General features: G+C 36.6%; 1 protein-coding gene across 1 annotated transcript in view; it reads left to right on the plus strand.

Moving 5' to 3' along the window:
* Positions 1–15: 15 nt before the first annotated feature.
* Positions 16–17094, plus strand: part of cds1 (CDP-diacylglycerol synthase (phosphatidate cytidylyltransferase) 1) — a 28680-nt gene continuing 11601 nt past the window's right edge. Inside the window, exon 1 of the mRNA XM_016294419.1 lies at positions 16–319. Coding sequence (XP_016149905.1) covers positions 254–319 — 66 coding nt within the window. The 5' untranslated portion in view covers positions 16–253. The remainder of the gene's footprint in view (positions 320–17094) is intronic.

Below are 17094 nucleotides of genomic sequence, written 5' to 3' on the forward strand. Positions count from 1 at the left end.
GGAGAGAGAGAGAGAGAGAGAGAGAGAGAGAGAGAGAGAGGTCTCTCACTTAACAAACAAATCAGCAGCAGATCAGCGAGCATACACAAATACACGCAGGCTCTGTCCTTCCACCTGCCGCGGGAGACACTTTGATGGTCGCAGTAGGTTAAATTAACCGGATTACCGAGACGGACGCGAACTCCGCTCCGCTTCATTTTAACGCGGACTTGCGACAATATCTATGCATTATTTAGACTGAAATAAGCCAAAAATGACGGAGCTGAGGCGGCGAGGAGGAGGAGGAGATCCTGACAGCACTGAAAACATCAGTGACAAGGTAATTTATAGAGCACGCGCTCATTATTTCTCTCAGTCGACTGCGAATGACCTTCTAGCTGTGCAGCTAACGAGCAACCAGTCAGACCGCTTCAGCCTGAGAAGATATTACACAAAACAACTTGTTTACAACATTAGGATTGTTCATGGCGCCTTTGTGTTCGGGGACTGTGCCTTTAATTGATCTAATCTTTAAACTGCCGATTGTCTCATGTGAAGTTGCTGAGCCAAACACACTGCAAAGCCAGAGTGTCAGTGGCTGTGTCGCAAAACCTATTGAGCTGCCTACATACACCATTTTTGGTTATCATAGACGCTTCTGGAACGTTCTATTTTGACCATCTCATATAGATAGTTTTTTTTTTTCATGCCCAAAATGCTGTCTAGGTAGGCTATACTATTGGCAGCTCGTTATGGTTTGAGACTCGGTCCGCTGTCAGAGTCGAGTGGTGTGTATCATACAGAGCTGTTTATGTCATTTGAATTAGAGTTCAGAAACCAAGTATTTAAGGTAATAGTGCACCCAGAAATGAAAACTGACATCATTTTGTTGTTCCAAACCACATGCCCTCATGTTGTTCCAAACAAGGATTTTTTTCTGCTGTGGAGCAGCAAGAAGTTGACAGTCTCGGTTTCCATTCATTTTCATTGCTTCTTTTTGTACATTGAAAGTGAATGGTGACTATCATCATTCTTTTTTATGGAAGAAAGTTGTGCAGGTTTGATAGGAGATGAGAGTGGGTCAATGATGACATTTAAAAAAAAAAAAAAAAAGAATTATTGCTCTAAGGGCAGCCAAGTAATTGTAACATTTTCAAGATTCAGTCATATCAGAGAAATGTAACATTGCCATCTGTAAGCATTTTATTGTGGCAACCATTTCAAATGATCAACTTTTTTTTTTATTGTGAAACATATTTGGTGACATTGAGCTTGTTGTGACATGACTAAAGCTCCAGAGTGTTTTTGCGGGATAGTAAACTCATTACGCACATCTTGAGCTGAAAAATCTATTTCGTTTTAGAAGTATATGTTTGTTATATTGGGAAATATTTATTTAAGAGCTGCAAGATAAGTTTTGGGGTCAGCTATTATTAGTAGCTTTTATTAGTTAAGAATTGATTGAAGGCAGGTGCTTTAGTTCAAATTGTGAAAGTGTTCAATGTCAATATTTTTCAGTAATCCGTTTCTTTGTTTTTATGAATACCAGACGCATGGGGTTATGTGCTTTGCTTTTAGAATACCTAACATATCCTAACAGAATCTGTTTACAAATCCTGTTGCTGAAATGTTGCTGAGCTGCACTGTGTATAAAGAGGTGTTAATATTTGTTATATAGTGTATGTATCTGTATCTGATTGAGTAGATCTTCCCTGGAAATGATGTGGTTTGGTTGATAGCTGAGCGTTAGCATAGATCATATGTGACAACAAATCACTTGGCCACAGTGTGGAAAAACTGAAAAGGGAGAAACACAGCGGCCATCCTGGAAATGGATGAATTGAACTCATGACTCAGTAATTACAAAAGTTTTAGTCACAGACAAGGCTTTTGAAGTAGATCTCTGCATGAAGGCTGTCATGTCTTTACACTGTTTCCCCTGGAGAAGTTCCCTACAAGTAGCTGTGGGAAAATGAGGGAACCAGCACTTGTCTATTGATTGTAGTGACAGTAAGGCCAAAAGCATATTTTGTCAAACCCAAAACTTTAGAAAAGCAAGATTTTAAGTAAAATAATAATTGTTTTAAAAAATAGTAATTAAATAATTGTAAGTAGGGCAGCACGATTATGACAAAAATCATAATTGTCGATTATTTCCTTAAAATTGTAATTGCGATTATTAATTAAGATGATCACAATTTACATTGAATGATGTTTATACCATTGTTTGATGCAACTGCATGCCGTATTTTTATATGAAAATAAACAAGCTGAAAACCCTCTAGCTGAACAACGTTTCGTGCTTTTCTATAGTATTAAGCCTCAAATGTCAACTATACATCGGATTGGTTTCTTCTTTAAATTATAAAAAATTTAAAATATGAATGGTATTATAATGTTATTCTAAAACTAAAACAATGGAAAAACCCTTAAGATAACATGTAGAAAGAAAAAAAAACATATCTTAAGCATGCAGAATAACATAAGTGGACTTTGAACGATTAATTGCCGCTTTGAACGAGTACGTAATTGTAGCATCATAATTGTAATTGCGATTAGAAATTCGATTAATTGTGCAGCCCTAATTGTAAGTTCAAATTAAATAATTAAATATTTAAATAATTTCACATGTTAAAAAAGTGTGTGTATAATAAAATAAACTTATGAAATTATATATATATATATATATAAACATTTTGTAATAATAATAAGCTTTGTCTAGAAACAACAGTTTTATTTTCTTAAAATGTTGTGACTGGAGACTTCAGAATATTCAGTGTTGATTATGCAGAAATACTTCCGCTAGGCTAACTGCTTTATCTTTTATTTGGAAACAAATGCTTCAAATTTAGTCACAGAAACACAAAGGCTCTGAAAGAATATTGTGTTTTTGTCCTGGAGACGGCTGATCTTAAAAGACTAATGTCGATGTCTTGCGGGCAGAGCTTTGACTGTCCGTCTAGAGCCTCGAGCTCAGCCAGCTCTCTGAAGGTCAGTCTCTCGATCGTAACCAGCGGTATTTACAGCCCTGCACTCTCTCTGATGATGACTGAGGTTATCCACAGAGCTCAGTCTCATGGTTTTCTGTTCATATCTTGTTTTTCTCATCTTCTCATTGAGAAGCCTCAGTCTCTCTGGGCTTCAGCAGGGTGCTCTGCTCAATGTAGCACCTCGCTCAGCAGTCTTTGGAGTTCAGTGGACCATCATAACCTCTGCGCAGCAAGTCCTGCAGCCTGGCCTCAGAGATGGATTCACTCTCTTCCTGTGGTCATGGCCTACTTCTGCAATTTACCAGAGAAAGCTGGTTACTCAGCACCTATTATAATCACAATTTGTGTGATTTATAATTACACAATTTGGTTTAAGCCTGGCAGCGCAGATGTGATCATATGTTATGTGATAGTGGACATTTTTCAGTTAGTTGAATCATAGGTTTTCTTATGCTCTTTCCTCCTGACTAAAATACTGTTTACGTTTATACATTTGTCAGACAAGTTTATTCAAAGAGACTTAACTTTTGCAGTCAAGATTCATTTGCATTCCCTCAGAATTGAACCCATGACTTTTTGCTAGCACTGTGGTTAGTGCTTGTTTGGTACTAGACTAGCGGTGGACCAAACGTAACGTGTATTGCTTGCAGAGTTTTCACGATACTGGAATTTCTAACTTTAATACAATACCTTAAAAAATATTGATATTTGATACCTTTTTTTGATAACACAGAAACTAAAACAATTGAACGGTATCTAAGTAAAGAAAATACTGACATTATTAACTGAAAGTCCGCTGTCTGAGATTTCTGAAACCCAGTTGCTCTGAGAGAGATTATATAATAATAATAAAAATAAGAAGTTAATCCTTCAACCTTTAATTAAGAACTTTAAGTTTCTGTGACAACAGGTTTACAATCATCTGTCCACTAATTGTTGTAAATTGTGAAAATGAAGTGTAAGTGGCACACTGCATTCCCAAATGCACGTTAAACTCGCAGCACATGGCAGAGATGCAGTTTGCTGCATTTACTGTGAACCGAGCTACTTTTGAGACCCTGAAAACACAGAATCATAAGCTACATGCATGTACACAGTGACACGCTTTGCTCTGAAACATGCAGCACAACTGACTATATCTTTAGTAAATGAAAATACAAAAAGCGAAGTGAAGAGAGAGAGAGAGAGCGAGAAAGCACCGCAACTGAAACTTTTAAATATTCAGAATCAATATTATTTAAAAAGAAAATCTATATTTTTGACAACACTAATTGCTTGTTGACCAACTAATTTTGCTGATAAAAACTGTTGCACACAATTTCTGATGACACTTCCAAACAGATTTCCCAAAAACACCCCATCTTCCATAGTTGGCCAAAACATGTAGTCCCACCAAAACTCAGAGAGTGATTTGATTGGCTAACACATGGGCTGTGGTCATTGCTCAGGAGGACACATCTCTCAGTGTAGTCTCTCTGGTAACGGGGACATTTAATGTGTTGTATCTTGCAGAACATACACTGGTGAGCAACTGTGCTGGTATTTTCAGTAGTGTTTTTCTCCCATAATGCAACAGTGGAATAATTAGCACAGAATACAGTATGCAACACTGCATTTGGAGTTCTGCTGCATCCACTCTCTTCCTTCCACCTTTGACATCAGCCGTGAGCGTGTCCATGTTGGTATTTGCTGCAACAGTAGGAAGCCACCGCTGTAAAGGATTTAAAGGGACAGTGAAAACTGGGCCGAGCTGTCATCCCCAGGAAAAACTCCACAGAGGATAATCGTCCTTTACAGATGCTTTATTTTCACCCTTCAAGCACTTTAGAGAGGATTTAATAGGCTGCTGAAGTGATGATTTGGCAGGTTTTTTGACATTTCCACTGTTCATAGGTTATATGATCCTTGTCCATTCAGCACACCCTGTTACAGATACCGGCTCTGTAGGTAGAAACTGAATGAGAGATGCGGTGACTGCTGGCTCCAGTCATTCTGCCTTTGTGTGTTTGTGTTTTGGTGTGTGCTAGGCCTTTTGGGATAGATCTGGACTGGGGCTTTCCCCTCTTTCTCTCTCAGGGATTAGCGTAGTCTCATTTATACTGGCAATACTGGCAAAAAATGTATAGCCTGAATGCACTGTAAGTCGCTTTGGATAAAAGCGTCTGCTAAATGCATAAATCAAATCAAATAAATCATTTATGGAGCAGCTAATCAGCAGGCTAGTCTTCTTATCCATTCACTTCCAGGACTTTTATAGGCAGTAGGATACATGTGTGAAGCATACAGTTCTTAAAGAGGGGGGTACAATGCTGTTTCATGCATTCAGAGTTGTTTACACTGTTAAAGAGTTGGATTCTCATGCTAAGCATGGACAAAGTTTCAAAAAACAATTTGGATGTATGACAGAGTATTTCTGTGCCAAAAATCGTACTTCCGGGTTCTTACAAGTTTCTGAGAGTTTTTTTCGATTGTGGCTCTTAATGACGTAAACGAGGGTGGAACTCCTTATTTGGGCATTTCTCCCGGAAGAGCGCACCCGTGCACGCATCGACCAGAGCGAGCGCGAGATCGCGCCCACCAGCGCGCTTCATCCGGCGGCAGCACTGCACGGGACTTGCTCAGGAAGAATGTCTCTAAAGAAGTGTGTTTTTGGTTGTAAGGGAAAGATAACTTTGTTCAGCTTCCTAAAGAACCCAGCGTTATATAAACAGTGGATCCAGTTTGTTTTTCCAGAGCAGCAACGGAGTTTCACAAGTGTGTTTGTTGACGAACGTTTTATAAGCAAGGCCCAGATCGATGCTGGATTTGCACATCGTTTGATACTGAAAGATGGAGCGGTCCCAGCTATAAAAGATCCCGGTCATGATTTAGAACTGCAGACGGTAAGTTAAACTGCATCAAATGTCTGTTTTGTTGGCATTCGGCGCTCAAGTGCTCGTCAATCTTTAGCTCCGCCCACGGCGTGCCTCCAGGAGCTCGGCTTTTTCCGGAGAGAATCGTAAAGCTGTATCTTTCATTTATAAATATGATAAAACTAAAGAATTTTTGGAGATATAAAGGGTGCAGTACTACTCTATAGGTGCTCAAGATTAACATGAGATTGGGTGAAACTGTGTGTGTTATGCCCCCTTTAAGGACACACAGAGCAATTTCTCTCTCTTCTAAAGGGCATGTCATGGATTTTTCTTGCTCGGTTGAAATAAAAGAAATTATTGTAGTGTTCAGACATACTCTAATGTTCACAACACAAAGCTTCCTCCCAAGGCCATGTCAAACCTTTCCTGAAACTAAAATAAAAAAACTGATCATTGAGAATTTTTTGCTGGCGTTCAATAATAGCGTATTAACGCCCACATTTGCATATCAATGCCTGTTAAGGAATGTAACGATAACAACAGAAATAAAATAAACAAAATCAATAGTTGTTTTAAGTATTATGATTAATTTAATATTAATAAATATTTTGCACAATATAATAATAATTTGTTATTATTATATGCATTTTACATTTTTATTTTGTATTGTAATGTAGTTATTATCATGTCAAACAGAATAAACAATAAATAAAATCAGATACTTAAACATAAGAAATAATCTGTATTGGTAAACAAAAAAAGACTGGTTGAAAAAACAGTAAGTGATCTGATGCAAGAAACCTTGACTAAAATTATAAGTACATCAGGGAACAAAATAAAACACTGTGAAAGTAAAATAGCCTGTTTGAATTGGTTGACTGACTATTAGAGAGCTGTAGTGTCCTTGACTGTTGCCTGCCATTTAAATAGTGGAAATATATCAGCATGCATTCATAAACGCTGATTCTTTTTCTTGAATGGACTGCAGAATGCTACTAGGCTGCCATTTAGTGAAACCCTCAGGCTAATAATCGGTCCACTCATCTGTAGCGTTAGGAAACTCTCATCTGATCTCTTCTCATCTGTCTATTGTGCTGGAAGAGTATGAAGGGGATAATGTTGCAGTTTGTTTGTTGCCTTCAGTTTCCTTTTCAAAAACAACCATTTAATTTTCACATTGCACAAAATGTAGTTGGACTACACTGATGTAGCTGATAGCTGAAATGAGCGTTGCTCAGATCTGTACATTTCCATGAATGTTTTCTGGGGGCTTGACTGAGTGTGTCCTCATTAAAAAGTTAGCAGAGGGTTTCTTTTACCAGCCTTAATCTGAGCCATGTTTCGGACATGAGTGACCTCCCTGCTCAGTGCAGCTTGCTCCCAATTACCTCCACAGCGTCTTACAGTCATGGTCCACTGGCTAATTTTGGAAGTTGTACAATGTAGTCTTGTTCTTACATTGCCAAATTTAGTTGTCACGCTCCGTTTTCCGCTCTATGGACGTGCGCTCCGCTCAGTCGCTCTAACCGCACAAGCAAGCGCTCCGTTAATATTCCGCTCACGCTCACCGTGAACCAATTCCCGCTCAGATCCCGCTCCGACATAAAATTTCTCTAGTAGGCCTAATTGTTTACTGTTTGTAACGAAATTCTTGGATTATTGTCTAAAATTAAGCATGCTGATAAATAGCAATTATCATGTTTCAGAGCGAAATTCTTACATTCGTCTTAATTTTATTAATTGTATTTATTTCCGTGAAAATAGCTGCAGTTGTTCTGCAATAGAACATTCAAAACAGGCTCATTAAAACACAAATTATATTATAAGAGTTACATACTGGTAATGTTATTTATTTAGTGAGAGTTATTTATTTAGGCCGTAGAGGAACATTATGGCTCTGCAGTATTACATATTAATTTATCAGGGTGTAGCTCGTTAGCTATGGCCCTTTTTACATGTGGGTGCTGTAAAACAAGTTGCTGATGGGATTTTCTTTTATCTTTAGCTTGCAATATTTTGTTTTTCAGTCTGAAAGGCAGATCAGATACTTTTTAAACTGCTCTGTGATCATTTAAACCCAGATTGCAGATTTATTGCAGATTATGAGACATTTACACATCAGGCTTTCCAGGATGTGGGCTGCTGCTGAAAAACCTGCACATGTAGAGGCTTACAAACTGGCAATGACCGATCCTTGTTAGCCAGTAATATTTTCCCACAGTGATGTTATCAGTGAACATTAGGGCTCAGTATTGACACAGATTTCACTAATCGATTTGATTTGATTCACAAGCTCTTAATTCGATTCAGTTTTGTTCTTGATTGCATGCTGTATTGATTCATTTGGATATCTATCCAGTACAGTACATGTACATTTTTCTTCTCTGTCAACCAATGCTGTAAACTGCTGTAAACTCTTAACACTGTTAGAGCGATTACATGAGACATGATACATTTCAGTAAGTAACTCTTGAGCCCTTGAAGATATGTTGATTTATCAAATTATAACCACAAGCTGTGATTATGACATATAGGTCCAACTTTTCCTCTTTTAGTACATTCCTCTTCACCTCATCTATTAGTTTCCTCTGCTACTGTTACCAGCCATATTTGATTCTGTTCTTTGGCCCGTAGTTGTGTTATGCTGGCCAAGACAACAGTGGAAGATGAGAAACCAGCCTCTCTTCACCTTGCGTTCGAGCAGACGGGTATCTTCAGTCTACTGTACCGCACCTACTCAGAAGCTTTTGTCTAGCATTTGCATAAGTTATGCTGGCTAATATCCTGTCCACCTTCGCTCTCTATTACTTTGACTGGTAAATCTGTGATTTCCATGGAGGGCTGCATTTCATGGTGATTGCAAAAGACTACTGAATTATGAAATTGTGAATTGTGCGTTTTGTTTTGCGTCTCCAATCCAAGTGTCTGGTGGTTCTCTTACCTAATTCATTGTTTTTGGAAGTGTTTCTTGGAAGGTGTTTATGCAACAGTCCTTAAAAAACAACATAAGACGCAACCAAAGACTATTTAATACTCACGAATGTTCACTCATATTGCTATGAATGGAAGCTGCAACATGCAGTGTGCTGTAGGGATAACATGTTTTTGTAGGCAAAAACCTGGAAACGCACTTTAGCACCATTTCTAGTTCCATCATCCTTTTATTTCTGGTGATTGTATTAAGACTTCAGAATTTATAAAAGTTGTTCATTTGTGAAGATTATCACAATGAGCAAAATGTGTAAAATTCATAAGCTTTTGTTGGTCACAGAGCTTATGTTCTGCAGTAATTCAAAAGCCATTAAAAACGTTTTTGTTAAGGGAACCAGGGTGATGCTAACTACAGGTTGGCGTACAAAAATACGTCATCATTGCAACTCTCTGACTCTTGTAATGGAAGTTCCACCTTATGAATAATAAAAATCTATCGCCAGTAGCAGCAATGCTTTAAAAGCAGTTAATTTACAGATGCAATATTTCCATAGGAGTTTGACAGACACCATAAAGCCAGTTACACCAGTTAAAACACCCCTATTAAACACACACACACACCGTAGCAACTGCACAACAATGCCAAAGAGCAAATTAACATTTTATGTCATAAAATGCAATATAAAACAGGGCTCCAAACAAAAAAATCGAATAAGGAGCCATTGGCTCCTATAAGAAAAAATTTTAGGCGCCAAATAATTTTTTTTAGGTGCCACAGAATAAACGTGTTTTATTTATTTTATTATTTTTTTTTAACATTTCAATCATACTTTCTTGTGTTTATGTCTAATCTTTTCTTGAATTGATCAGCATTTTAATCGATCTTGTAGATGACCTGGGAACTAAGGTTCACTTAAAGTGGGAACTAAATGTCTTTTCCAACTTGAAATATATACAGTAGTCAACATTTGAAGTGGATCAAAATCTTTCATCAAAGTTGTCCTAAGACATCAGCACATTTTGGTTTTAGGACAACTTTGATGAAAGATTTCTATCCACTTCAAATGTTGACTACTGTAGTCACAAAGAATTGTTCATGACAGAATCTGTACCAATATCATGGACCATATCAAGCATCACTTGGCCACTGAGTATAGTTTGGGCTCCTCCTCAGTGCATTCTATAAGTGTTGTCATATGTCTTTCACACATTCAGTCTGTTTTTCTTCATTAGTAAAATGCAATTTTGTAGGAGGAGTTGAATCATGTAGACAACAGGTTAAGTAAAAATATTAACATCCAATAGCGCATAAATATATCAAAATGCTCCTCTTTATAGTTATTTTTCTAGCTGACTGATGAGCTTATGGACACTGAATGGTTATTCTGAGGTAAATGTATGCTATTATTACATTGCAATGTTTACAGGGTTTACACGTTTTCCGCAGTTTGAAGCACTGAATGAGCTTTTACATGAGACATTTCAGTAAGTTGTACTGTAGGCTCTCTTATAAAATAGGCTACGTTATGTTAATTCATGTTCATTATGTACTATAGTAGTAAAGAGAAAGATTAAATGGGTTCACTTGCTGCTTGAACTGAGGCGCTAAAGCGATCGCGCCTGCCGCATTAAAGAGCGCCAAAACCGTATTTATTGTTTGAATTTCGTTATGAATTTGGCATAATTTTAAAGCTGATACTTTGTTTATTAAAAAGACACAAAGCTTTTTGCAATTAATCGACGGCAAGTGTGCTTCAAATAATATTAAACAGAAAACAGCATATAGACTAAGATCTTGATAAGAAGAAGCCATATTAGTAATGATTATAAACGAGAATAGTTAACGATATTGCCATTATCCACACAGCTGACAGCTTTACCGGTTGTAGTTTGTTCAAGTTGTGCACGAAATAGACTCTGCTGTTGTGCACTTTCACTTCGCACGTCTCCGTCATTTCGATCTCTCTCGTGCTGCTCAACTGAGCTGTGTTTAGCAGGTGTGCGCTAGAGATGAGGACTGTTTGAAACTCTTTTTTCCACTAAAACGTTGATGTGCGTCGTCTCCGTTTAATACGTGAACATAACAAAAGATGTGATGGCAAAACAATAAGGAAAAAAGGCATTACATGCAAATGTTTAAGCCATAACATGTAAATATATATAGGCCCGGTTTCACAAATGGAGGTTAGCTTAAGCCAGGACTATAGGCCTTTGTTAAATTAAGATATGTAAGCAACTTTTACAAAAATGCCTTAGAAGAAAACATTACAGTTATCCACACAGCTGACAGCTTTACCGGTTGTAGTTTGTTCAAGTTGTGCACGAAATAGACTCTGCTGTTGTGCACTTTCACTTCGCACGTCTCCGTCATTTCGATCTCTCTCATGCTGCTCAACTGAGCTGTGTTTAGCAGGTGTGCGCTAGAGATGAGGACTGTTTGAAACTCTTTTTTCCACTAAAACGTTGATGTGCGTCGTCTCCGTTTAATACGTGAACATAACAAAAGATGTGATGGCAAAACAATAAGGAAAAAAGGCATTACATGCAAATGTTTAAGCCATAACATGTAAATATATATAGGCCCGGTTTCACAAATGGAGGTTAGCTTAAGCCAGGACTATAGGCCTTTGTTAAATTAAGATATGTAAGCAACTTTTACAAAAATGCCTTAGAAGAAAACATTACAGGTGTGCGTCTTGACACAGAACAATGTCAGAGCAAGATATTTTCAGTTGAGACAGCTCAAACATGCATTTTAGTCTGGGACTAGCTTAAGCCTTGTCTGTGAAACCGGGGGATAGTCGCCAGTGGCGACCTCAGCAAAAACTTCACTCGCAAATTAATATTTTTGGATATTTCTATATATTCGCAAATGCAACCATTTTAGTCACAGTCTGGAGCCCTGTAAAATTTAGGGATGCACCGAATTTTCGGCAGCCGAAAATATATGCTACATATTATTATTATTATTATTATTATTATTATTATTATTATTATATGGCACGCCGCGCCCGGTGTACCGACGAAACATGCTACCTATCAGATTGTGCTACCAAAAATGTATTTACATTGTTTTAAGGGTAAGTTTAGGGTAAGTGTAGGTGTGGACGGGTAGAGGTATGGACATTAAAAAAAGCCTCAAACCACATTAGGGCTGCCACTAACGACTATTTTTATTTGTATTAATCTATTGACTAATTTATCGATTAATCTAAACCTCAGCAAAAACTTCACTCGCAAATTAATATTTTTGGATATTTCTATATATTCGCAAATGCAACCATTTTAGTCACAGTCTGGAGCCCTGTAAAATTTAGGGATGCACCGAATTTTCGGCAGCCGAAAATATATGCTACATATTATTATTATTATTATTATTATTATTATTATTATTATATGGCACGCCGCGCCCGGTGTACCGACGAAACATGCTACCTATCAGATTGTGCTACCAAAAATGTATTTACATTGTTTTAAGGGTAAGTTTAGGGTAAGTGTAGGTGTGGACGGGTAGAGGTATGGACATTAAAAAAAGCCTCAAACCACATTAGGGCTGCCACTAACGACTATTTTTATTTGTATTAATCTATTGACTAATTTATCGATTAATCTAAACGATTAATTTCCCCCAAAAAATCAACAATTTTACTTAAGAATATTTTATTAAACCTATATTTTATTAAACCAAATGAAATCCAAATTTATGAAATCCTTTTTTTAAAGCAAAAGTAAAGTGCATCCATCTCAGTCCAAATCACTGAAATCAAAGTTCAGTATTATAGTGTAAGAATGACAACACATCCATGTGTTATAGTCTACTAATAATAAAATTATAATAAAAAACACTTTTAAAGGAGTATTTACCAGAAATGTTATTTACCAGAATTTATTTAGGAGAAAAATGTAAATGTGCAGTATTTCTGGATCTTTTATTAAATCAATTAATTGGAGATGCTTTTGATTATTAAAATTTAATGGAACCATTAAAATGGAATCCAGAATATAATGGAAAACAGAATTTGGTAAAGATAAAACTGTAAAACTCAATTAATTAGACAGGCTTTTTGATTAATAAAATTTAATTGAACCATTAAAACAGAGTATAGAAAAATGAAAATGGAGCAAAACTGAATTTGGAAATAAAAAGGATTTCATAGGGCCCTATAATTATAATACATTTTTTTGTGGTAATAAAAATAGATGTAAGTGAACAATAGCCTTTAAAATGACTTAAAATACATATATAATAGCAACGAGGCAATAATAATTAGTTCAAATAAAGTATCAAAAGCAAGAAATCATCTGGTTTTATTGAACAAAACTGTTCAAATACATAATGTATTATAAATAATAGAGCTAATGTACAGTACACATTACAACAAAGGCCTGCAGAGGGCACAACGGCCTGGTGATTATTTTTACACATTACTGTGCGATCTAATACTTGTTTAATATTAACCAAGCACCATTTAATTCAAATGTCCACTTAATCTTTAATATTTGGCCATTTCTTTAGGACAGAAATGCTATAGCCACTGTAATTAAAAGAATATGTGGACATCAAAACGTGTAAACTCAGAGTGAGGGCGTACACACCTCACGCATCAGATGCCGTGCGCGCGCTCAAGGAAGTTGGACATAGTGCTGTATTAGAGGTAAAAAATGATATAAATCCTGTTCGGTTTCTCGCACAAACCGATCGTTTCGTGTCTTAGGACATCAATGTGTCGTCACGAGCCGCAGGGTTTAATTTGGATTTGTCTGTGCATGTTTTTTTTACTCTCATAGATTTTACCATTTCCATGCATTATACGACTGAGAGACTGCAACGGCTGGACTTAAAAATAATAATTTGTGTTCTACTGAAGAAAAAAAAGTCACCTATATCTTGGATGCCCTGGGGGTAAACAGATAAACATCAAATTTTCATTTTAGGGTGAACTATCCCTTTAACCTACAAGCATTTAAATAATTAAAGCGCATATACTGTATTAGAACTGCATTGCATATAACAAGTCTAATAATCACTGATCAGTGCTAATAATGTGATTTATGGAGTCTCGTCCGTGAAATGCGCCACTTCCGGTATTTTGGCAGTTAGTCGACGCGAGCAAAATGAAGTCGAGGATTTTTAAAAATCGAATAGTCAAATAAAATCGACGAATCACGACAGCCTACCCATGGCCGGACTTACCATTGGGCTTGAATGGGCTGCAGCCCAGGGGCCCCGCCTTGTAGGGGCCCCGCCTTAACCCGTTTACATTTGTTCAGTTATGTGCCAGTCAGAAATTATTAGCCGCATTTCAACTGCGCACACGGGCCAGCCGGGGCTAACAGCTTCCAGCTTCCAACTACGACATTCAAAGCCATAATCAAACAACATAAACTAGAATTTATGATTTTTTTTCACATAGAAAAAGGACACGTATTAAATCACGTCTGCGTTGCGCCGAATCGCCGATTAATTTGTGATCACATGGCTACTTTAAACGGTTCCATCAAGCCTTTAGCCCAAAAGAGCGCACATTTACAAAGATAATAAATTCTCACGTTCACGCCTCACTTCTTTACAGAGGATGATTCTATATTATACTAATGTTCCACTAAATTAATCTGAAGAGTTTTGAGCGCTCTTTCCCGTCCAAAGACTAGAATACCATCTTACAGGGACTTTGTACCGTCTCACTACCTCCACACAAAGTGGAGCAGAAATGTATCAAAACGATTAAAAATAAATAAAAATAGCCATTTACAGGGATCGTACGGTCATGAAAAACCCAGAAAGCTTTGGAAAAGTCGTGGAAATTTATTTTACAAGTCTTTATATAATAGAATATATGTTTAATCACGTCCTGAATCTCGGTGCGGAATTGCGCGTTTTGGTTTTACTCATTTTCGCAGGTTTTGCACGTTTGGAAAATTCCCGCAAACATTTATTTAATATACAATGTAGGTTAGATAAGTTAAAAAGATTCACACAGAATATCAGATCAAGTCAATCATTTGAAAAAACAGCGTGAGTGGTTCAGCTGTACCGCTTCTTCTCGCTCTCACTCTCTTAAAATTGCCTCACATCAGCGCATCTCATCTGCACTAAGAGAGCTGCTGCATGCTGCCATACAAGACTTTAGCTCAGCTGACAGAGCTGTCACTTGCCTAATCGGGTCAGTGTTGCATCATCACAAAAGTTTATTATTTGCTCGTCTTTTTAAACCAGTCGGTACTCAAGCGCTCCAAACTAGTTTTCTGGGCGCTCAGTCACATCCACAGCGCCCACACATGAACAAACTCACAAACACCTCAAGAAAAAGTTATTGTTTTCATTGTTTCTGACTCAAGTAACCTTGCATTTTAATAAATAATGTTACATAAAGACAATTAAACGGTCAGTAATAAATGAACAAGTTACTAGCAATAGCACAAGGATACAAATGAAACAAACTGTTTTAACTTTTTCAGGTAGACTAGCCTAAAACTAACAGTAGCTTCTACTATTCAGGAACAAAATACTATGATGTATAAAGTCATAGATCTAGATTATATTTATATATTAATCCATATTAAATATGAAAAAGATATTTAGTCAAGAGCAGATTTGAGCAGAGTGATTTTTTTTTCTTTTGTTCTTTAACACAGACTGACAGACAACAGGTATAAAAGCTGCTGTCACTTTCATACCAAATGTTAATGTTAACCATGTTAATTAATTAGGCCTTTTGGTTATTGTTAATTAATGTTAACAACAAAAGACAAAATCACTCGTTGCTCTTGACTGAATAACTTTTGTAACTTTAATTTTAAGAATTTATCTGTTGTTTAATTTACAGTGAATTTACAGTTTTTAATTTACAGTTTATTCAATTTCTGTACCTGAATTTTCTTAAGCATATGCTATGATAAATCTGAACATTTGTGTAAAATAATGGAGCATTAGGTCATAAATATTGCCTTAAAAGTCATTGAACGGTTCCATCAAGCCTTTAGCCCAAAAGAGCGCACATTTACAAAGATAATAAATTCTCACGTTCACGCCTCACTTCTTTACAGAGGATGATTCTATATTATACTAATGTTCCACTAAATTAATCTGAAGAGTTTTGAGCGCTCTTTCCCGTCCAAAGACTAGAATACCATCTTACAGGGACTTTGTACCGTCTCACTACCTCCACACAAAGTGGAGCAGAAATGTATCAAAACGATTAAAAATAAATAAAAATAGCCATTTACAGGGATCGTACGGTCATGAAAAACCCAGAAAGCTTTGGAAAAGTCGTGGAAATTTATTTTACAAGTCTTTATATAATAGAATATATGTTTAATCACGTCCTGAATCTCGGTGCGGAATTGCGCGTTTTGGTTTTACTCATTTTCGCAGGTTTTGCACGTTTGGAAAATTCCCGCAAACATTTATTTAATATACAATGTAGGTTAGATAAGTTAAAAAGATTCACACAGAATATCAGATCAAGTCAATCATTTGAAAAAACAGCGTGAGTGGTTCAGCTGTACCGCTTCTTCTCGCTCTCACTCTCTTAAAATTGCCTCACATCAGCATCATCTCATCTGCACTAAGAGAGCTGCTGCATGCTGCCATACAAGACTTTAGCTCAGCTGACAGAGCTGTCACTTGCCTAATCGGGTCAGTGTTGCATCATCACAAAAGTTTATTATTTGCTCGTCTTTTTAAACCAGTCGGTACTCAAGCGCTCCAAACTAGTTTTCTGGGCGCTCAGTCACATCCACAGCGCCCACACATGAACAAACTCACAAACACCTCAAGAAAAAGTTATTGTTTTCATTGTTTCTGACTCAAGTAACCTTGCATTTTAATAAATAATGTTACATAAAGACAATTAAACGGTCAGTAATAAATGAACAAGTTACTAGCAATAGCACAAGGATACAAATGAAACAAACTGTTTTAACTTTTTCAGGTAGACTAGCCTAAAACTAACAGTAGCTTCTACTATTCAGGAACAAAATACTATGATGTATAAAGTCATAGATCTAGATTATATTTATATATTAATCCATATTAAATATGAAAAAGATATTTAGTCAAGAGCAGATTTGAGCAGAGTGATTTTTTTTTCTTTTGTTCTTTAACACAGACTGACAGACAACAGGTATAAAAGCTGCTGTCACTTTCATACCAAATGTTAATGTTAACCATGTTAATTAATTAGGCCTTTTGGTTATTGTTAATTAATGTTAACAACAAAAGACAAAATCACTCGTTGCTCTTGACTGAATAACTTTTGTAACTTTAATTTTAAGAATTTATCTGTTGTTTAATTTACAGTGAATTTACAGTTTTTAATTTACAGTTTATTCAATTT

This window comes from Sinocyclocheilus grahami, unplaced genomic scaffold (genome assembly GCF_001515645.1).
Source record: "Sinocyclocheilus grahami isolate Dianchi unplaced genomic scaffold, SAMN03320097.WGS_v1.1 scaffold317.1, whole genome shotgun sequence".
In the NCBI taxonomy this organism is placed as follows: Eukaryota; Metazoa; Chordata; class Actinopteri; order Cypriniformes; family Cyprinidae; genus Sinocyclocheilus; species Sinocyclocheilus grahami.